Raw genomic sequence first — 24305 nt, 5'->3', positions numbered from 1 at the left:
CAATTTGGTAAATTACAATAAATGATTAAACACTCAAAGCTAGTTTCTGTTTAAACTGTTCCAGGTGTTGTGCATGATACAATATCATCACTTAAATGAGTTCCAAATTTTTGATAAGAATGCTGCAAGTCATGCTAGAGTGCCACCAGTTATGCTGAAAGTAAATATTATTTACTCTTGGTAATAACCATAGAACTCTATCATCTGGAGAATTCTATCATCTCTGAGGTTCCTTACACGAAATATCTTGGGGTCACCATTGACCAGAAACTATCATGGAATGAACACATTCAAAGAGTCACTAGCAAAGCAAACCAGGTTAATGGATTCTTGCGTCGTAACCTTCACCAATGCCCTGTTTCTGTTAAGAACAATTGTTATAAGATGATGGTCTGCCCCATTGTTGAATATGCATCCTCTGCCTGGGCCCCCCACACCCACATAAACCAACTTGAGTCCATCCAAAGGAGATCGAGCAGCTAGATTTTGCTACAATGATTTTTCTGGATTTAGTAGTGTAACAAGAATGATGTCATCATTAAATTTACCTACCCTCGAAGAAAGAAGAAACAAGTCTAAGATAACTACAATGTATAAGATAATTAATGGCAATCTAAGTATACCCACAAATGATTTTATACCTAATCATCGTCCATCAAGGGAAGGATATTATAAACAGCTTGACACTATGATCGATTTTTATAAATTTTTCCTTTTTCCCTTCTACAATCAGACTCTGGAACACACTCCCCCCCTTTGTAATTCACTCCCCTACCTTAGATGAGTTTTGTACTAACCTGAACATTCATTATGATCACACCTGTGCACAACTATCTTTTGATTTCTGCACAGTAACAAATATAATAATAATAGAACTCAAGTTTATGCAGGAGTCGTTGGTAGGGTACCTTGTCAAAGGCTTGAATAGAGCATGCTGAGGGGTTTCTGCCCCGTATAATGGCTGGTTAGCTATAGATGGAATTGTAAGTCACTGCTCACTGAGTCACGCTGCTGTTTATGTATACACTTGGGGAATTTTCACTGAAATACCCGTTAACACTATATATAGCTACACAAAACCATAAATAGTATATGCAACGTCAGTAGAGTGGAATTAATTAGATACATAGTGGTCGCCGCCACAATACGCGAGGTGAAAACCTTCTTTACCTTGCTTTATCAACCTTATCCACGATTGCTGACCGTACCACTGTTACAAGTGGTATTCCCAGACAGTTTGCAAGGAAACAATTGCTTCAGCGCTTGTCAGTTACTCTCTGGCGATATAATGCCAAAATGATCCTGAGGCATTATGGCTTATGCCCAGAAGATGGCATAGACTTGTTGAACTAAGTTATTAATTAAGGTTGTTTTGTAGTTAAGGTAGCTAGTTTTGTAGTACTTAGTTTGGTAGTTACGCTAGTTAGAATTTTGTATTTAATTAAAAGACGCGCGGCCACTACTGTGAAAAAAAACTTCTCCGGCGCGGATTGCCACCATCCAAATTTCGAGAGGGGGGTCTTACTTTAGGATCTTTGTAATACTCAAATAATGCCATTTTAGCTAATTTCAAGGGAGATTTTTGTGGATAGCTGTAATCTGAGAAAGCGCGAAAATTTTCTCCCTCGAAAAAACATACGGTAATTTTTTTGTTAGACGAGGAGTTAGATCTCGAGTAGGATCTATTTCGGTACTACTGGTTGGGAGATAGGATACGATACGCTTTTCGTGATTAAGTGAGACAGTGTTGTAATTGTACTTAGATAGCCACATTTTAGTGGTCTGAGATAGTCTGATCACTTAATTCCTTTTGTGTATGGTCTTCGTAGCATCACAACACAACAAGGCCTATGGTAAGTGTGCTAGTATTCTGTGGTCGCCGTTTCACGAAGATAAACGTCAATCTGGTCGAAGCAGATAGAAGTACTAGATTGTGACTGGTGACACCTGGTCGGGGGGGGTATGACGCCTCTACAAATCACGTACGCCCTTCAGTTCCAAATCACAAATCTCCAGCGATTCTCCCACGCAAGTAATTAATGCTGCTCGAAAACATATTTATAAACAATACAAGCTTACACTGATACAATACTAGTTCTTAATCAAGAACTAATGTCCTTCAGAACCCAGTAATAATATGATGTTTCAAATCAAGTTTTAAATCATGAAGTGATTTCAAATCACATACAGATTTGCGAAGGTGTCGCACCCCTCGCACCTGGTGCCACAGAATCGGTTGCAATCACTTGACTGGATGTTTTTGGATTGACGACGAGTTCACGGTTTAAAATTTTGCACGGTTAAGTCTTCTGTAACCACCACCTCCGCCCATACCAATAACCATGTGTACAAGAGGCAGGGGCCAACTGGAATCCAACACAAATCACTTGGAATCTGGAATATCGACAAATGTTCTATATAAGTCCGATCATTTACACAGGCCTTGCCAATGATCCAATTAGCCTGAAAGCCAGCCGAATGCACAAAAAGTGTTCGTATATTTGGCTATGTAAATTTCCTAATTTGGAACCTGCAGTCTTGGGTATTTGGATTCTTTGCAAAAAAAAAAGGCGAGATTTGGAATCTTGCACGCAACTTTTGGGTGGTGTCGGACCCCTCGACAAGAGGCCATTCCCAAAAATTTAGACAGACACTAAAATGTTAATCTACACACTTTTTCTGCAAATTAAAATATGGAACAGTTTGCCAGCTAGTGTAATTAAAGCGAGGAAATTAAGAAAAGGATTTTATATGAACCCAACTGTAGCTACATAGACGGGTTTAACAAGAATGCGTGGCACTATATTACATTATTTTTACACAACACAATCCAGATTTGTGTTAGGCAAAAAGACAAGTAAAATCAATGCAGGCGAAAGTATTTCTGCTCACCTGCATCGATTAATCACTACCCGAAATGCAAACCTTGTAGTTGTACTTTATCAAAATTCAGGATTTGCTGAAGAAGAATAACAAGGTGACTTTTCTGCACAAGTGGTTTATGAATGTGAAATATTAATTATCTCCCAAACTTTTAGCATCTGAAAAGTAACTGATTATTCCATGCCAAGTTTAATAATGGTTTTAGTCCTCACGCTACCCGGTTTTAGTCCTCACGCTACCCGGTTTTATCATTATTTGATAGGTTAGTTGCAGTTGATATTGCATTTCTTTTGCCCTACAAAATATGGCTGGTATTTGTGCATGCAGCACATTTTTATGACCACATGCACCTGTTTATTATACATATCTATGGACTGTGTGATGTTGTAGTTTTGTGTAAATAATACAAACACTGATTGTAATTTTGTACATTCAGCTATGTTAAAGTTTCCACCTCTGTGTTTGGGTGTGAGAGCAGCAGTGTGTGTAGGTATTGACTTATCAGGACTTTATCTCTCACGTGACCAGACCTAGAATTCCTAAGTTTGGGTGTAGTAACTTGCAGCCATTGTAAATGCTATCCTATTATCCCAATTGAGACCTGCAAGGAAGCTACAGATAGCCTGTAAAGCAGGGAGTTTGAAACTAAGACTATATTCCTCCACTATCGGATCTGGGATTCCTTTATCATAGATAGGCTTGATAATGCTGAGCTAATCTTACAAAGGAGCAGGCGCTTATAATAGGTGTTGAGACTAGTGCTGAGCTCATATTTTGCTATGGCTTCTGCACAATCAGCACTGCTCAGAATGGCTTTAGTAACAATCAACGATATCCAGATTTTGCACAAGACAGCTATTCCCAATGAGAAAAAGAATTGATGGTCTGGCCACACAGGACTATATATATTATAATATGTATGTATGTTAGATATGATCATGCTTTGTCAGTTATCCAATCTAAAAAAAAAAAAAAAAAAAAAACTGTTAATTGTCACTTAAATACTGTTCGTATGAAAAGATATGCCCCCTAGAATTCATAGGCATAAAAATAACACAAAATCAGATGCACACACACACACAAGTCAAAGTGCACATTACAGTTATTATTATTAACACTTTACAGTGACCAGCACTGAAGGTCTGACAGCAACATGTGCTGCAGCCTTAGGATTACCTAACCTAATTTCAAGGACAGACTTAATGACTTGGTTTAATGACTGATAAGGCTTAATGACTTGACTTAATGACTGATAAGGTGTAACAGAAAAGAGGCCAAAGTAAGGAGAAAAAAAATCTCCGATTTGAACTGCAGGTCATCCAATGTCTAGTTGGGCCACACTCAGTCTTCTTACACTTGTTAACATACACTTGTAACATCTTTGAGGGATACTTCAGTAATTTTTTGGAAATGTTGGTGCCAGCAATCATGCTTTATTGCTTGAAAGAAGACTGGTTTGTTGATTTCACTATCGCATAATACAACTAATCCCTACTGTGCATTTCCATTATGGTATCTTGAGCACAGTAGGGACACTTCTTATTGTTTTATTGTGATTAAATATTGTGCACTACTCCAGCTTGATTCAGTGCTTTTTATCGATGTGCTATGGTCCCTACTCTAGTTGAAAATTCATTTTTCTGTGTACTAATTTGTTAACTTTGTTTTGTTATGACTGGTGAACTCACACATACCGCATCTGAAATTGCACCGTGCACCCCAATTATCATCTGAAAAGTGAAGTATCCATTACTCTTCATTGTCAGCTTTGTTCAACCCATTACACAGCATTTCGAATCAAGAACTGTTCAAAAAGCACCTCTGCAATCCACGCATACCGAAAGAAATGATGCCGTGCGCCCCGGTTATATCAATTATCGTCTGTAAAGTGAAGTATCCATTATGCTTTGTTGTCAGCTGTTCAACCCGTTACACAGTAAAAACTGTTTGAAAAGCACCTCTGCTATCAAAATAGTCACCGTTATGAAGGGAAGCCATCACGTACTATCGCCAAATCGACACTTTTTGCTGTCAGCAAAGATGAATGGGACACAAAGGAGGACACTGGTAAGTCCATGAAGAATGCATTGTACGTACTGCAGTATGCCAAAAGGCACCTGTCAGGCCGAAGCAATGTCAAGCAGTGAAAAAATCAAGCCCGTAGCCTTAGCCGTTATCAAGTTATGCTTGTCTGAAGGCATCAGTTACTTAGTCAGTCAGTCACTAGAAAATTCCGTTAAATAATTGTTTTTTTAAAATTCCGTAGCAACTTGTTGAAAGTGTTTCGGGTCAATCTGAAAGCTAGTTTGGGCTTAGTTTTACCTAACCAATACTACCTCCTCATCATCGTCAGGGTAAATTGATGCTGTTTTTTGGGTGATATTATTTCTTGGGCCACGCCTACTCCTTGGTCCCTACTATACAGTACTATTGTACTGTATGATACCTTTGTAGAGCTGTCGGTTTCCTGATTCATTGAAGGTCTTAGGCTAGTCTCTTGGTATTGACCAAGACTTCTGTGAGGGCGGGGTATGGCATCTTCTGAAAAAAACTTATTACTAGATCAGGGTCTCTACATTCCACAATTCTGTAAGGTCCATGCCACAAATGAGATAACTTCCTCTGCTTTCCAGTTTCTTCATGAGGAAATCTTATCAGCACTAAATCTCCCACTCAATACTTAGCAAGAGCAGCATACTTGTCATAGTACTGACCCTTATAATGCTTCTGAAACTGTTTCAATATTTAATGCTGCTAATTCTCTTGCAGACAATAAACTGTGTACCTGGTAGTCCAAAAGAAGTACTATATTAGTATACTCAATAGGCTGTGGAGTTAAGAAGGCTACCTCTGTAGGGAAACAATGATCATATCCAAATAAGAGGAAGGAAGACGTATTTTTCATAGTGGTTACTTTGATTGCAGAGGTGCTTTTCTTGATTCATAATACTGTGTAACTGGTTGAACATAGCTGACAACGAAGTGTAATGGATACTTCACTTTTCAGACAATAATTAATAGCTGGAACACGCGGCACCATGTTTTTCTTTTGGTGTGGTATGTGTGGGTTCACCAGTCAATAATTTTATTTTTACAAAAAGTTTATAAACAAGTGCACAAAAAATTTGATATTGCACAGTAGGGATATAGCACTTCTTATTGTTTTACTGTGATTTAATATCGTGCACTACTCCAGCTTGTTTCACTACTTTTTGTCGATGTGCTATGGTCCCTACTCTAGTTAAAAATTCCAAATTTTTTGTGTACTTGTAAAAGTGGGCATGGCTTATGAAAGAAGCTGGCCTACTGCAAGACTAGACTATACCTTGTACAATAATAGTTGATAAGTCTCCACATAAGGCTGCCAGACAGCAACAGACATGAATTTGTACATACCTACAGACTGTAATACCATTGAAAAATGGGCATGACTGCATATTTGCCTACAGGCACCAATCCATGAAAGAAGCTTGGCTGCAGCAGGACTAGACTGTGACATGTCAACACACTTCCGCGTAATTAATTCATTTTATACATGCGGGTCAGACCTGGATGACCAGGACAAAATGTGACCTGCTAGCATACACCATAGAATGTAACTAGCCATCTGAGAGAGAATAGCACCTAACCCTTAAATACTATAGCATCAGTCTCTATTACAAAGTCAATTGCAAAGTCTGAAAAAAAGTTTGGGTAAACTAGAACAGGTGCAACCTTGCTTTCATTAACTTTTGTCACAGACTGACAGTCTTCACCCCCAAGGGAGAGGCTGTTCTTTCAATAAAACATCAACAATATGGTGCTAGCCCTAAGAACTAGTGAAATTCTGTAACATTCCATGAAACAGGAAAATCTTTCACAGCTGTAACCTGCTTGGGGTTAGGCATCAGTCCTTGTGGAGTGCTAAAAATTCTACAGAGTGTCTGAAGAAATGACATTTGTGACCCAGCCTGGGAAAACCGGTTTTATCACCTATTTAAAAGTGTCGAGAAATGATGGTTTTAAGTATTCAGTGTGTTGTAGCTCTCCAATGGATGAAGCTACGTGTACCAAATTTTCACACATTTCATACCAATTCTTACCTTCCAGAGCATCCACTGTACAAGTAGCCAACAGTTAAGTTTTCCATAGCTTTTAAACCAGGGTTGACTGTATTAGGCAGCAAGCTCCAAAAGGGGGGCCAGAGGAGGGCAAGGGGCTGTTTTAAAAAAGAGGAAGGTGTTGAGATGAATTAGGCCAAGTAATAGGCCATTCAGGTCTCAAAACTTGCTAAAATGAAAGGACATTTACATCACAGGTGTTTATTCAATACCGCAGAGCTGTACAACCACATACAGCTAGTGCTGTCCATATATCAGAAAAGTCCGTAACTAAGAAATACATGCTAATACGCTAAAGTAACTGACTTAAATACAAGTAATGTTGTTATTGCTAGGGTAGAGGAAGAAGAATGTATTATCACCTACACTGTAGCAACCAATTGGTAGTTATTTTAGCAGAATAAACAAGCCACCTAACAGATAAACAGCAACCTTTAGGCTGCCTCCTTGTGCTTTCATCTAACCCAAACTTTATTATGGTCAGTAGACTAGTGTTGCACCGATAATCATAATTGGTTGAATAATCAGTAACAGCTGATATAAGGTGGTTTTGCAAGTATAGGTATTGGCCATGAAGACGAAATTATTTGCCGAACCTAAACCCACAATCAATCATTAACGACAGAAATAAATACGTGACAGTATTAAAAGGAAGCAGTGAATGCAGAGGTAAGTGGTAAACATTTATTTGCTGTACCTGTTTATAACTATTTAGGCTTGTTTATCTGTGAATAGTGTGGCTGCAAGGTTGTGTATATTTATCGGCGCCCTAACCAATCACTATTTGTAAAGGGTCTGGAATCCCACAAAAACTCCATTTGAGAAGCTGACTTAGGTGTTTTATAACTACTTGGCTTTCATTTCCATGAAAGGGGTTAGTGGCACACTGGTAGCAAACATTGTAGAATCGGCCACCTACACAAGTAATTAAATTATTGCAATTAATGTTATACACACACATAAACTTTAGATGATTTTTGCTCCTTCTCCCCTGACCTATAGAATTTAAGAATATCAGTAAATATCGGCATATCGGCTACAGGAATGAGTGAAAAATCGGTATCAGTAAATGTGAAGATATGCATATCGGTACAATACTACAGTAGACTACGAGCCACATGACTACTTTGGGCTGTCCAGACAATGGAGGTGCCCTAACAGAGGTCAGGAAAAGAGAGGTTCCACTGTAGTCATAATTATACAAAAAAGTAAACAAACAAAAAAGATTATGGATCAAAGAAAAAAAGTGGCAAAACAAGGGAATAGCTAAAAAGTAGTGAAACAAGAGAGGTTGTCTATATATCAATCAACATTTAATCCCTGATTCAGTATCATGAACTACCGTGGCTCATATTAGGGATCATGGAGATTTGGGCTTTTCTGGCCAAAAATATCACCCAAAAACCAGCTTCACAATACCATCTTGGTGCCTTGGCAGTGTTGGTTAGGTATAACCAATCCCAAAAGTGCCTCCAGCCTAAATGCTTCCAATACATTGTTACAAAATTCAAAAAATATATATTCAATGGAATTTTGTACTAACTAACTGATACCTTCAGGCAAGCATATATTGATAACAGCTAAGACTATGAGCTTGATTTTTTCACTGTTCGACATTGCTTTGTCCCAAGACATGCCTTTTGGCATACCACAGTATGTACAATGCATTCTTCATGGACTTACCAGTGTCCTCCTTTGTGTCTCATTTCTTTTAGTCCAAGGTGTCGATTTGCGGTAGTGGCTTCCCTACGTTTGTAAATGAGAATCATCCATATTTTACATGGCGGCTGGATTGATTGCGAAGGTGCTTCTAATACTGTTCTTCGTTTGTAACACTGTAATGGGCTGAAATAGGTGAAAGTGAAGCATAATGGCCACTTCACTTTCGAGTCAGTAATTGATAGTCGGTGAGCCCATTACACAGCATTACAAACGAAGAACAGTATTAGAAGCACATCTGCAATCAATCTAGTCACCACGAAAATACGGACGATTCGTGTGTCAATTACTGGCTCGAAGGTGAAGTGGCCATTATGCTTCACTTTCAGCTATGAACATAGCTGAAAGTGAAGCATAATGACCACTTCACTTTCAAGTCAGTAATTGATAGTTGGGACACACAAATTGTCCATATTTTCATGGTGACTAGATTGATTGCAGAGGTGCTTCTAATACTGTTCTTCGTTTGTAACGCTGTGTAATGGGCTGAACATAATTAAAACGAAGTGTAATGACTACTTCACTTTCCAAGTCAGTATTTGATAGCTGGAGCGCATGTTCAGATGAAAACATCAACTCTGGCGCCATCCTTTCTTTTGAGGCGGTATGCACGGGTTCACCAGTCATATAATATGTCACAAAAAAAAAAAACAAGTATTAGGAATTTTAAGTTCGATTAGGGATCATAGAAAACAAGTTGATGTTGTACTACTTCTAAAAACCAGGTGCTCAGTGAATATTATCCAATAGCTAAACTACAAAACTTCATTCAATGCATATAAAGGCTGTTTATGTACTGTATTAAAGGTTAACTTTCTGTTTTCGTTGTGTTTACTTGAAGGGGTGTGGCTGGTAACTGAAACCAGGTGAAACAGTTTTTTAGGGGCTAGCTTATGTGCTGTAACAGACGTATAACAACTGGAAAACAACGTAACAGGCCTTATAAGGTACCAGGAATGGCATATCTTCTCGAGTTGAAAAGGGGCATATCCCTGTTGTGCGCGAATGAAAATTAAGAGCAGCCATAAGATAGACAAACTATAAAACAATTAACAAGATACTTCTGTGCGTAATTTGTGGTTCAATGTGGTTTGTTCAAGTTTTGCTTCCTTACTGATGCATAGCAACGAAATTGATGAATTTAAAAAAATAATTGGTGGATTACAAAATACATTTAATGTTAATGTACTGTATGTATCGTTACGAAACAAGGCAAGAAATAAACTAATAGCATACTGTGTGTTAATATATAAAGAATTAATAAATTCAAGCCTTGTTTCATTACTTTTCTTTGATCTCTAATCCAACTTCAAATCTTAAAATTTTCATTCTACTTGTACGGTATAATGGCAATTCATTTCCATTACCAGGTAAAGATGAAACCATGCTTCATGTTCCAGTTGGCGTCAGTAGTTTGTGGTGTCACTTATTGACGCTGACGATCAGTGTCAATGATCACTATGTTAGATGAAAGAAACATTTATTATTGAGTTCTTGCTGTATTAGCTTTGACGAATTTAATTCTGACAAATCTATCGCTCAATAGCAAACTGCATACATACTAAAATACACTAAATAATATAGTATAAAATGCACTTACTCAAGTTTGACAACTTAAATGTTGACAAATTCATAGATTACATCAAAATTTTCTACTGTATAGTATATATTTCCCATTGTGTCTATGGTATGTATGGTTTATTGCAATTATTTGTGGAAAAAAAAACATTTAGAATTTTTTTCCCATGGCCATTGACACTCGTGGCGTTTAATAAAAGTACCTTGCAATATCAGAGAAATTAAGGTTGTGCATGTGGGTGGGAAATAAAAGATGAAACGAAGGGTGGGTGGTACTGAAATATACCATTTTTCCATGGCATTCATTTGTCACCATGACTATTGACATTAACTATCATTGTCAATAAGAGCCATCATAAGTTAATGCACCAGCTAGAACAACTCACTCAAGCACACTAGTTGTGTGAAGGTAATTTTTGGTGAGTTTGAAGTGAGTTAGGGTTGAAGGGCAAAAGCTGACACTAGCTCCCCTTGAACTCACCTTCATACAAACAGTGACAGACTTCATCTTCGTTAGGCAAACATGGGTAAGCATTCAGGATTAGGGTCAGATTCAACATTACTTTCTTTTTAGGTTCCTTGTTCTTAATGTGACATTTTCTTAATTCTCATTTATAAACTATAGAAAAGATAGCCCAGTATTTTTTTTCCTTTCAAGTTTCTTTGATCAGTTGGTGTCAATGGCCTTCATTTGTTTCAATATGGCTACCGATACTCAATACCTTTGATTGGTATCCTTGTAGCTAAGTTGGATTGGTGTACCTAACAGTGAGTATAAAAAGTTTGTGGTACCAAGCCAAATGTGTAGCCAGAAAAGTTCATAAGCTGACTGCTCTATTGGAGCATCTCAATCTCTAAATTCTCTTCAGTCAAGCTGTTTTTTGTAGTTAACTGCCTTGGTTGCCTCAACAGTAGCTGCAGCACTGTAGGCAATAAGTGTTTATGTAGACAGTTTGAGCAGGCATATCATGCAATCACCTGGAAATGAAAGCACTCCCTTTTTGTGTCGTTTTGTATTGTGTAGTTTGTTGTGTAATTACAAGTAAGGTTGTTACGCTAATGACAATATTTATAATCTTGTACTTCACAAAACTGTGTTGGTTACAGCAATGCAAAGAGTACAATCTGAGTAGGGTTGGACAGTATCTTGGTATTGTGGTGGTACCATGGTTTTCCAATGAAATGATATCCTTGTCATCTATATTTCAGTGAAACAATAATATTACGATGTCAACATTACCGTGGTTTCACCAATGATAAGTGTTTGTGACAGCTCTTTTGAGGCCAGAAGAGTGCTGTATTGTACTACAAAAACACAAAATGCTGCTGGAGATCCATTGCGAAAGATCAAGATACCCTACAGTCAACCACTAACAGTCACCTATAAATATCATGAAAAATAGTATTATCATGATATTTTTCGACATGGTATACCAGGCACTAAAATTCCACCCAGCTAGCTCTATATAATGCAAATGCCTTCAATCAAGAATTAATAACAGTGGAGAGATATTAACTCTTGCTTCAATCTTTAGCTATATAATAGCTCATGACACCAATGCTGAGCATTTTGTAATCAGGGTTGTAGCAACAAAATTTAAAGTGAAGGGACTAAGAAAGATGAAAAGTGTTTGGTGCAATTTGCATAACTTTTTAAGTTATCCTTCTGAGATTGTATTTGGTAACAACTTTTGATGAACTATTCTTTTAAAAATGCACTGAATGTTTTATTTGAGTGCGTGATTGCTCTATTAGAGTATCTCTATCTTAAAATGTGGAGGGCCTTGTTGCTACGCCTATGGCTGTAACTAGGCAACACCATGACTAAATACAGAAAATGAACTTACAAGTCTAATTAAGAAGTATTTGTTTGATATAAGTCAAAATTGTAACTATTTTTGATCCCTATTAAGTATATTGGAGTTGTAAACATAATTATAAAGAAATTAGTCAAGTTAGGTAGTTTACAACATCCATACTTATCATGCACATAACTTAAATGCATGTGTTCATCTGTTAGGGCATAGTTATGGCTAATATGATACACAATGATATGGTGGAATTTGCGACACACTCATCAACCAGTTATGTTACTTCTGGTGGAAAACGCATTGTGTTTTCAGCAAATAGCACACAACTACAAATTGCAATGATAAATTGTATATGTAACAGAAAAGATACCTTCAATGTCAATGCTATTGACATGGTGCTTAGAATTGATAGTTTGTACATCTACCCTCAAGTTTTTATTGGTGTTAGTGATCATGATCTTACACGAGTCAGTGATATATTGAGAGAACCAAATGTGTTTCTGTGGGAAGTCACTAAAGGAAGTGTGTTCTTCAATGGTATAAAGCAGACAGTAGATGATATCAGTACTTGTCATCATGGGAACATGTTTGAATTGACCATTGATATGGAGAACAAGAAATTCACATGTCACGTTGTTGGGGACCATCGTGCGATATCCTTACCAGTGCCAGATCTTCCTAATAAGTTATCATTCGTGGTTGCTTGTTATACAAGTGTTGAAGTTAGTTGTGAAATGAGAAACTTTAGACAATCAAAGCCACCTCTTCCTAGTATCATCAGTCAAGCCTGCTTTGATGTTAACTCAATGTATGGTCCTCTAGATTTGCCTCTTGGCAATCGCACTGTGTATAGACCTGATGTAACATCAAATTGTTACATTTTGCTTAATCAAATTATCAGAGAAGGAAAATACTGTATGGAGTTAAAAGTTAAGAAAGATACCGGTGCCTCATTATGTATTGGATTTGCTCCACCTAGTTTCACTTTACCCAGAACAGTAATGTATGATAGAACTCATCCTATTTATGTTATTAAAGGTTTAACATTATGGAGATCTTATCGTGGATTAGTATATATTAATGGAGTTGAACAGAAATTAGCATTCCCATTACAAGAATATAAGGATGATAGATTTCCTATTACCATTGAACTCTATGTGGACTGTGCTAGTGGTAAAGCTGCACTATATAAAAATAAACAATTTGTTGGTATTGTATTTGAAAATGTTTGTCCACCAGTTCAGCCAATTATAGCATTCTATGCTGGTTACGAGAAAGAAGTTGAATTAATTGACTTCAGTCATTCCGTAATACATAAACCTATTAAAGCTAATAGACAAGAACCTGAAGATGCTATATTTATTCACCAACAAGGAAATATTACTATAACCAATGAAGGGAAAACTGTTGAAAGAATGGAAGAAGAATTCGGTAATAGTTTTGCCACACTAAATGTTAAGTGCACATCTGGTATTTACAAATTTACTTTCTGCATTGAACAAGATAATGGTGCTTCCACGATAATAGGAATAGCTGGTGAGCAACTTGGAACAATTAAAAGAGACTCTAAAGTTTATCTGGAAAGATGGGCATGTGCATATCGTTCATATCAAGGACAGATATACATTTATGGACGTCAACAGCAGAAGAGATTTGAACAATTCTGGGAGAGTGGAACACTTATACAAATGGAGATAAACATGGATAAACGTGTAGTAGAGTTTACTGTCAATGAGCAGTCACAAGGCGTAGCTTTTACTGGAATACCTAAACCTACTATACCATTTGTTGGCTTCTATGCTGATCATGCTAAATCTTTGTCACTTTTGCATTACGCTCATACTGATACTAGCTCTACAGAGATAGGTGTAAAACCAATTCAACAAGAAATGAATGATTTTAGTATAACAGAAAAGAAGAGTAGTACTCCTCATTCTAGCATGTTGAATGCTGACACTGGTGGAATGTTGATACTTAAAGAATGTCTAGTGTGTGAGAGACCTAACAGAAATGTAGTGTACATGCCTTGTATGCATGGTGTCCATTGTCCAGATGATGCAACTATATTTCAAAAGTGTCCCCTCTGTGATCAAGAAGTAACTGGCATGTACAATGTATTTTAGCAACAGCAGCAGCATGTAATCAATTTTATAGAAGGTGTACTGTAAAATGTTTTTGTGTCATGTATTTGGAAAATGCAGAGCAGTTGCTATATTTGTAGCTTCATTTGGATACACAAGATGGTGTGACGAAATTACAAACCATTGAACATACCATGCAGTCACTGTACTACAATGATACAATTTGTTGGTACTCCAAATATGTGCATGGTTAGTATTATTGTCAGATATAATTTTGTGTAATTGTTAAGCTGTCATACTTTTAAAGTTGAGGTATGAGATGAGAATTAGAAAAGCATGATTTTGTTGGCAATCCAAAGGCATAACATGTAGGTGAAATTAAAGCATAATTATAGACTCCTGCATTTTGTGTTCAGCAGTACAAACCTCCATTGTGGAACACAGCACAAAAAGCAAACCCCTGGACATGTGGGGAGCCCCCTTTCAGTGCAGCCTTTGTTTGCATAGTACTATGTATATAAGCATGTATACAAAGAACCGTATCCTGAACCAGCTCCTGATGTAATGGAAGATGAGAAAACTAAAGAAATTATGAATCTTAATATTAACAGATTTTGTGCTGATTTCATCAAGACAAATGTAGAGGAGCACAGGCATCCTCCCACCCTCACTATAACTCCCAATAGTACAATCACATAACAATACCATGCATTTGAATTTTGTGACTTATGCAAGATCTAGCAACTGTCACTGATATGTGTAAGACTTTAGATCACTTATGGATATTTGATCATGAATACCTCAATGTAATTTAACAGCATTTAACTATTCTCCTTTGTCTGGGTGTGGCCTCCCCTAGGCCTGTTAGTTTCCCCTGCGACAGTTCTCACATTAGAGTTTTTATAACCAGCTAGCTATATAAGTGTCGTGAATTTAATGCAATTGATAAAAAAAAAACAATCTTCATACAGTGTATAGTCAGATGGAGCAGACATACAGTGTATAGCCAGATGGAGCAGACATACAGTGTATAGCCAGATGGAGCAGACATACAGTGTATAGTCAGATGGAGCAGAGGCCATGAACAGCAAGAATTATGCAGTAATCTGCTGCGTGGGCAGTCTTGCTGTATCTCTATAGGGTAACTTGTTTGTACTTGAACTCTCCACAGGGTGACTTGTTGGTATATATAGCTAATTAAACTCACTACATGGTAATTTGATTGTAGCTGATCTCTCTACAACGTGACTTGTAACATAGCTGATCTCTCTACAACGTGACTTGTAACATAGCTGAACTCTCTACAGGGTGACTTGTTAGTTCTCAATAGGTTGACTTGTTGTGTAGCTGACTATACTTTCTACCAGGTTGAGCTGATGAAGCTGAACTCTCTACATGATGCCTCGTTTTGTAGTTTAAGTCTTTTCAGGGCAACTTGTTTGTAGATGAACTCTACATGATGACTGGTAATGTATACCAGTAGTTGAACTCTCTACAGGGTGACTTATTTGTATATAGCTGTGGCTACCTTCTACAGGAACCTTGTTTGTATAGTTTATATTGAGCGAACTTCAGAAGTATGATCTACACACTAAGTGATCACAGAAGTCATACCTTTAGCGTGAACTATAATATCACCCTCACCATCAGCAGCTGTTGTCTGTCAACTGCTATAGAATTTGACGGAAAAAAAGTCAGTTCATACTTTTGATCACGAGTGTACAGCGATGTCATACAGTACAATAGTACTGTATATAGGGATCATGAAGGTTTGGACTTTTCTGACCAAGAATAAAACCAGCCTCACAATACCTTCATGACACCTTGGCAGTATTGGCAAGCCCAATAGTGCCTTCAGTACAACCTGAAATACTTCCAAAAAGTTGCTATGAATTTTTACTTTTAATAGAATTTTCTACTGCCTAACTGACTGATGACTGAATGGTTGACTGACTAATGCCTTCAGACAAGCATAACTTGATAGCGACTAAGGATACGGGCTTGATTTTTTTTACTGTTCAACGCCGTTGCTTCAGCCCAACAGGTGCCTTTTGGCATACCGCAGTACATAGTGGTACAATGCACGCATCATGGACTTACTTTCCCCTGCTTTTTGTCCTATTTTTTTGCTGACAACCCATAGTGTCGATTCGCGGTAGCACGATCAGGCTTCCATACATTTGTAAACACGTATTTTCTGTGTAGACTGGATTAATTGCAGAGGCGCTTCTCTTACTGTTCTTCACTGTGTAACGGGCTGAATATAGCTGAAAGCAAAGCATAGTGGCTACTTCACTTTAAAGTCAGTAATTAAATTGATAGTTGGGGTGCGTGTTCAGACAAAACATTAACTCTGGTGCCATTCTTTCTTTTGATGTGGTATGCACCAGTTCACCAGTCATAACAATAATTATTACAGAAAAGCAAACAAACAAGTATAAAAGAAAATTAGGAAATTTATCATACCCTACAATGGAGATCATCTACACCTGCAGACTGATATGTATACTAGTGGACATTTAATCCCTAATTCAGTCATGGATATCGACTGAAATAGGGATTAAATGTCCACTGGTATATTTGACAACCTCTCTTGTTTCCCTATAGACCTACTTTATTTTCTATGATCCCTCATCAAACTTAAACTTGTAGTTACTTTAGTGTGCAAAACAGGTCCAGGATTTGTGGTGTCCACCATGCAGATTGTATTATGATAAAATGATGCTTTCTGGTAGCATTGCATACTAAAATTAAATCATTTACAAAACTTTCCATTGCAAGTATGCCATAAATTCTATATTTTTGTGCATGGTATGTAGTTTCATTAGTTCACCGGAAAAAAGAAACTTTGCTGCAAGCAGTGCATGGTGTGGTTACAGTAGAAATATATGACATATGTATCTCAGTGTACTACTTTCTCAGACATTGGACTGTAATACTAATGGTAAGTAAAAGTCAGCCGATTATAACACTTCTTTATAGGCTCTGTCAACTTAAGTATGTTATACCGGTACTCTACTCATTGGATTTTTTTTTATTTGCAGCACACTACGCCTCACTAAAGTGTTTTTGGGAGATATTGTTGGAGAGGGTCCCAAGCATAAATTGGTATTCCAAAAGCTTTGGAAGATGCATGAATACTGTTGTCTTGACTTACATATCATGACTACTGTTGTATGATGTGGGAAAGGACAATCATGGTTTAGCCTGAAAGTTTACATTTGCAACATCCAATAATTCCATACTTATATGGATAACTCCTTGTTTATGAGGCTTCTTCTCAAAATTCATTATTCCTATCAGAGGACTCTATCATGTATGGATGGAACAGATAATGCGTACATACGTATGTATATATGGTTTAGTTTAGAAAAAAGGAACATTACTATTATTATATAGGGGCAATGTATATGCAAAAGAAAAATTCTATAAAAAAATTAAACTCAAAGTATTACATGCATACAGCATATGGCATAATACATATAGGCAAATAAAAGAACCACAGACCACCTAATATAAGCTTACAACATGTAGCAAAATTAAAACAATATTGCCAGATGGCAATCGCCCAATAGAGCTAATGCCTGGCTGCTTCATTCGAGCATCTTGATCTTTTCACCAAAATCATACAGCACAATAGTACTGTATAGTAGGGACCACAAAGGTGTAGGTGTGGCCCATGAAAAACATCACCCTAAAACCATTTTTCCCTGATGATGATGAAGCAGTATTGGTTAGGTAAAACTAAGCATAAACAAGTGTTCAGATCGACCCAAAACGCTTTCAACAAGTTGCTATGGAATTATAAAAAAGTTATTAAACGGAATTTTCTACTGACTGACTGAGTAACTGAATGACTGACTGATACCTTCAGACAAGCATAACTTGACAATGGCTAAGGCTAAGGCTGTGAGCTTACAATGTTCGACATCGCTTCGGCCCGAGAGGTGTCTTCTGGCATATTACAGTACGTACAATGCAGTCTTCATGAACTTATCAGTGTCCTCCTTTGTGCCCCATTCATCTTTGCTGATAGTGAAAAGTGTTGATTTGGTGGTAGTACGTGATGGCTTCCCTTCATAATGGAAATCATCCATATTTTTCATAGTGGCTACTTTGATTGCAGCAGAGGTGCTTTTCGAACAGTTCTTGATTTGTAATGGGTTGAACATAGCTGACAACGAAGCGTAATGGATAGTTCACTTTTCAGATGATAATGATAGCTGCAGCACGTTGCACCATTTCTTTTTTTTGATGCAGTATGCATGGGTTCACCAGTCACAATGTTTTACAAAAAAAAGTCAATAAACAAGTACACAAAAAAATTAGAATTTTCAACTAGAGTAGGGGCCATAGCACATCGATAAATAGTACTGAAACAAGCTGGAGTAGTGCACGATATTAAATCCATAGTAAAGTAAAACAATAAGAAGTGTTATAGCTATCCCTACTGTGTTCAAGATGCCATAATGGAAATGCACAGTAGGGATATAACACTTCTTATTATTTTACTGTAATTTAATATCATGCACTGTATACTCCAGCTTGTTTCATCGATATCCCTACTCTAGTTGAAAATTCCTATGTAGTGTACTTGTCATAATTCAGAACACCAGGCTGAATGCTACAATACAAATGCTGCTATCATGTGAGAAACTATTATTTAACTAAGATAAAAGTTTAAAATGTGTCCTGTTCCATGATAAATATTCCAGACCTGTTTAAGTAGTGTGTATAAAATCCAAAGGGGTTTCCTGAAACCCCACTAGGTATGCCCCTGGTAGCTGTATTTGTTTGTTTCTAGTGGGAATCAAATTAATGTGAGAGTTGTGTATCTTCCCACAGTACCAAGTGTTTCCAAGAGTCTAAACACCAAGAGACAGCTAGAGATGAATGAAATTCCATCTCTCCCCACTCTGTGTGACTTCTACCTTGCACTCTCTCTTCACCATCATTACCCTTTCCCTCCTGTACAATAATTGTGGTGAGTAGCAAATATTTCATGTATTTTAAAAATTACAATTCATTGAAACAGCCTTTTATTAACTGCAAATACCATATTAGACCGGTTGTAACTGTATAGCATGCTGTGGTCAGCAACATGTGTATAGCTTCTGTTGTATAGCACAAAGTTCTGGATCACAACAAGTCAAGTAGGCAGTTATAAGTAGCAACATTGCTGCTTTGGCATTACCTTTATATGCTGTGGTTAAGATAATCATACAGGGTTTCCAAATTAGCATCACCATCAGACTATATAGGGACCTGCAAGAAGGCCAAAGCCTGTGTATACACAAGGTGCAGCTATACAAGAGAAGAAATGCTAGAGGTTTGTCAACTGTGCTAGACTCGACTCAAAATTCCATATGGTACATGGCCAATAATAACTTGGATTTTACTATGCTTACCAAGCAGAATGATCTTCTGCAGCATGGAAATCATGCTTCACGCAAAAGATTTGCACAGTAACTAGGCTCCAAATATTGGTACACACGTGCACCATTCCAAGTGAGTTAATCCATGAACACTTACAATTAGATTATCTTATTAGGTGAATGTGTTTTGGGAAGTTTTATTAAGCACATGCACCTAACAACCAGACTCTATGGTACGCATTTTTTGGACATTTTTATAAATACTCCATGTGGTGGATGTTCTGATCATGTGAGATAAAGTGATGATCATGTGACCACTAATTACTCATGTCCACTGTTTGGGTATCCCACTTTGACATACCTGCATAAGTTGTGGCATGCACGATAGCATAATGCCCTATATATTCATCCATACATATCAGTGTGTAACTTTGGGAGAATTTAAAGATAATTGAAGAAAATTATAGTCACTCTACATTTAGGTACGAGTGTTGCTGGTTGTGGAAAAAAAGATACATAATTTCACAGCTACACATGCATTGGTGGTTCTCCTTCTCTCTAGGTAAGTGCATCTACAAGAGTATTGTAATGGGAATAAATAACTCTTGGTCACACATTACTTTACAAAAACCCCATGAACAGTTTCTTTTTACGTATGTATGTATGTATGTAATAATATCACGAATGCAGCATTTGGCATTTGTCTGCTACTAGTAGCATTTAGCGTACTATAAACAGCATCTGTGCCCTGTGACTAAAGACCTTCATTCAATTCACAAATTATGTACGTGTAGGCATGCTGCACTTTATAGATAATTAATTGTGTGGTAAAGTTTCATCATCACCTGTAGGGGATGTGTAACTGAATGTGTAATGCTCCTATCAATATTAAGCTCCACTATCCCCCTCCCAGGATTAATAGTGGGGAATTTTGGCCTAAAATTCTGCCCCATTAGTGGGACATTTGACTGTTTGAAACTTTTGGCATTGTTTAACTTGCAAGCAACATAAGAACTACCTTATTGTTTCCTAAAGTGTATTGGAGTGAGAATTTGACCACCACTTGTGCTCCCATGGGTGGAGAATGTGAAAAGTCAAATCCTCACCATTTTCCCCACTATTCCCGGGAGGGGGGAAGTGGGGGATAAATCGATAGTCGCATAACAGTTAGTATGTCTGTCATGGTCATTAATGTTTACTGTCATGCATGCTCTATCTAACCTCAAACAATTTTGACCCTTCATAAATAGTATATGGAGGAACTGTACATGGCTAGCAACACTAAATCTAAACTACTGATGTGAACACATGCAAACATGAATAAAATTGAACATTTATCTGTAGTATAGGTAGTGGCGATTATAGCATTTTACTATAATGACAGTTATGGCTTTATATATCTTCTTACAAGTACAGTCCTCCTGCTTAGTACATGTGTGATAGCTGTAATAGGATGACTGTGTAAGTTTTAAATGTGAAAAAGGATGAAGCTTGACACATCAGCTTGTATTCCACTTTTAACATAAATTTCTTGACCACCAGTTACACCATCAGCATTACCCATAGGTTACTAAATATGGCATATCATAATTCAGTGTTTGTCTCAGTTATTATTACTCATCAGAGGAATTAATTAAGGGTATTGTCAGTCTTATACACAGACATTAAAAAACTGAGAAAGTATGTACTGCATGTGCGTACTCAATATGAAGGAAAATTACAGTTGTGATTTAGACTTTGTATGTGTATGGTCTATCATTTGATGTCCTTTCTTGGCGGGTAATCAGCTGTCATGAATCTTGTTTAGTCACAATATGACAAATAAAGAGTGCAGGGAATTCCATTGGGCTCCCTATCCTCCCAGATTACATCATGGAACTATAGCTAGTACCACTAAAAGATGAACATGATAATTAGTATCTCATAACATCTAAGCAAGCAGAATTTGAACAGCTATCTACTGATCAGTTCAAGATAAGTTGGTTGCAAATATTGTCATTGATGATCTTCATTGTCTTATCATCCTTCCAAAAGGGGAGTACAGGTACAGCCATAAGCAATATAATACCATGTTTACTTGGTTAAATGCTGTGGCATTTACTATTAGTTCCAAAAATCAATGCTGTGACTATTCAAAATTGGCAGCCACCATTCAATGCTCAAAAATGATATTTAAGTAAGTATTTTCAAAGCACAACTCAGGTGCAATTACCATTGAAGGTGTGGCATTTAACCAAAGAAATACCTTATGTACACTTGACCTGGCATGAACTAGCCACATATTTTACCTTCGTTATGTAGCTGGCACGTGCAGTGAGTCAAGAGGTGCTGGACAATCAGTTACAAAAGTCTATTGGTACACTGTACAGTTTATGTGTCCTCGCTTTGAATGTGGAAGATCGACTTACAACTTCACCCATTAATAACACATCAAGGTTCACACACTTACAATTGGACAATAACAAGTCTCAGTGATCCTGGAGATTACTGTTGTAGTAAACAGTGTGATGTTCAGTGTTTATAACAGTGGAAGGAAAAATTGCATGTACAGTCATAGTTTTTCCAGATGAATGCATTGGAGCAGCTATACATGCACAGTAGAGGTGCACCGATATGACTTTTATCCAATATTCTGATAACCGATATAGACTAATATTATCAAGCCAATAAACACAGTCAATCTGATATGGTAGCATAAGCATGTTCTCTAATAATAATTAGCACTCTAAATTTAGCTATATATAAAGTGACAGAGTTGGGACAGTTGGCATTACAAAAACAGACATTGCTAGGATATTACTATAGAGCATGAGTGCCCATAAATAGATTTTTATGTATATCTGTATCCACTGCATGATGCTTATTTTACACATGTTACCGATCCAATACCGATATGCAAAAACGAGGCTGATATAGCCAATAACCAATCCAATTATTGATCCTCTAATGCATAGTGTGTTCTGTTGTATATTATGGTCATTAATATTTCTACAGTTCTATAGAGTGGACACTTCCAGAAGCAGTTGCTGCTAATGCTTCAGTCACTGATAGCTGCAGGAACACTGGTTATCCTAGACCATTTGTTTATGTTTTCAATACCTGTAACTATCAATACCGATACAATGTGATTGATGAGTACACTTGAGGTAGTGTTTACTATTAAAAATGTCACAAAGAAATGCCAACACATCTACTGCTACACATCCAGTTCAGTAGACATAAGAAAATACTGATATATAGCTGGCGAGAACATGCATACACCCATGAATATACATTCATTTTTGTGTATGTATGTGTATGTATTCCATAGAAAATGTGTGTGTGGCAGTCTAACTCAGTTCCACTACAACAAGCTACTAGGAGTGTAGAGCAGCTGTAACTATCCAAACACATTCCAGTGGAAACACCATCACATCAACCATGTACATGGTAATGATGATGTCATCAATTTTACTACTTGTGATGTACTATTTATATTTAACACTGTTTAACAAACTGAGGCCATTTATAATGTACAGTAATTATATTAGCACATAATCAATTATAATTTGTAGACTTATGTCCATACACATACACATTACTATATACATATTACACAACACAACAAAATTCATACATAATCATAGGCACTGCTTCAGTCCAGTAGTAAGTTTGTATACACATTAGTATACATAGGAGTGGGTAAATGCACCGACCTTCACTTAGTTCATGGTTAGATGCTCCAGGCATGGATTGTTTCTTTGAACATGCAGAGAGGAGATTGATACATCCTTTACTCCAGATGCTTTAATTCGTGGTGATGAACTAAACATTTACAAGGGATATAGTCTTTTATACAGCAGTACATACATTAATGTAACTACAGTTTATAAGTTGTATGTATGCATAGCTTAATTCATAATCTATACAGATTTTGACTGACATGCATGTCACAATTACTTTACATTGAGTGAATCATAAATTTCTCATAAAAATCACCACTGCCACTGACTGCTATACAACCTGGGAGAATTCTTTTAATGCAGTTGTGTATGTATAGGTGACTGTTCTATTAGAGTATTTGACTGTTCTTAAATACCCTAATAGATAATAGAGCAATCAAATTGAAAATATTCCTATAAAAAATTGTGGGGTGTAAGCAGAAATTTTGGAAAAAGGTTTCCACTACAGCTAAGTGACTGTTATATTAGAGTAGTTAATATTAAATTGATCTTTTTACAGTTTTTAGATTACTCCAAGAATAATTTCTAAGGGAAACCTAAGGTCCCATATTGGTAAACCAAGGCCCCCTTTACCACCTATAGCTATCTAAGAATATTTATGATTTGGTCTATACTGATCACATCATGTCATGCCATTGAACAATACACCTGTCAACATGCAAAAACAAATTTAAAATTGTTTGAATTTTTTTTCATGAATGGGTAGTAGAACTTGCTAACTTGGTAGCTACACAGCTAGTTAACATTGCAACGTAATGAATAACTTTTACAACAGCACTTGCAGCAGTCAACAATCCCAGTAACTATAGTACCAACTACAACCCATGCAGCTAGCTAGCATGTTCAGCACATAACTTACAATATCAGCACATTCTTTTTGTACACCCATAAGGTAGTAATGCTTTGAACTGTAAATTAGTTGCCAGTTCTGTGTGACTGGTATAGTATTATAGTATTCACAAACTAATATAATGTAATAATTATATGCATTGTGACTAATGAATAACATATGTTAGGCTGGAATTCATAAAGTGCT

General features: G+C 36.9%; 1 protein-coding gene and 1 long non-coding RNA gene across 3 annotated transcripts in view; both read left to right on the top strand.

The window, feature by feature from the left end:
* The window catches only part of LOC136250507 (uncharacterized), a 28339-nt gene extending 13439 nt beyond the window's left edge, over window positions 1-14900 (top strand). Inside the window, exon 2 of the mRNA XM_066042724.1 lies at window positions 12301-14900. Coding sequence (XP_065898796.1) covers window positions 12310-14214 — 1905 coding nt within the window. The 5' untranslated portion in view covers window positions 12301-12309 and the 3' untranslated portion in view covers window positions 14215-14900. The remainder of the gene's footprint in view (window positions 1-12300) is intronic.
* Window positions 1655-23328, top strand: LOC136250554 (uncharacterized). 2 transcript variants are annotated; one of them, XR_010698568.1, is made up of 5 exons: window positions 1655-1736; window positions 19018-19156; window positions 19298-19501; window positions 20030-20109; window positions 21412-23328. It is a non-coding gene; the product is annotated as an uncharacterized lncRNA (long non-coding RNA). The 2 variants fall into 2 exon arrangements; XR_010698569.1 differs by lacking the exon at window positions 19298-19501 and having other exon boundaries at window positions 21412-23325.
* Window positions 23329-24305: the final 977 nt, after the last annotated feature.

The sequence above is a fragment of the Dysidea avara genome, chromosome 3 (genome assembly GCF_963678975.1).
Source record: "Dysidea avara chromosome 3, odDysAvar1.4, whole genome shotgun sequence".
NCBI lineage: Eukaryota > Metazoa > Porifera > Demospongiae > Dictyoceratida > Dysideidae > Dysidea > Dysidea avara.
Note: the sequence above shows the minus strand (reverse complement) of the source record. Positions and strands in the feature narration are given on the sequence as shown.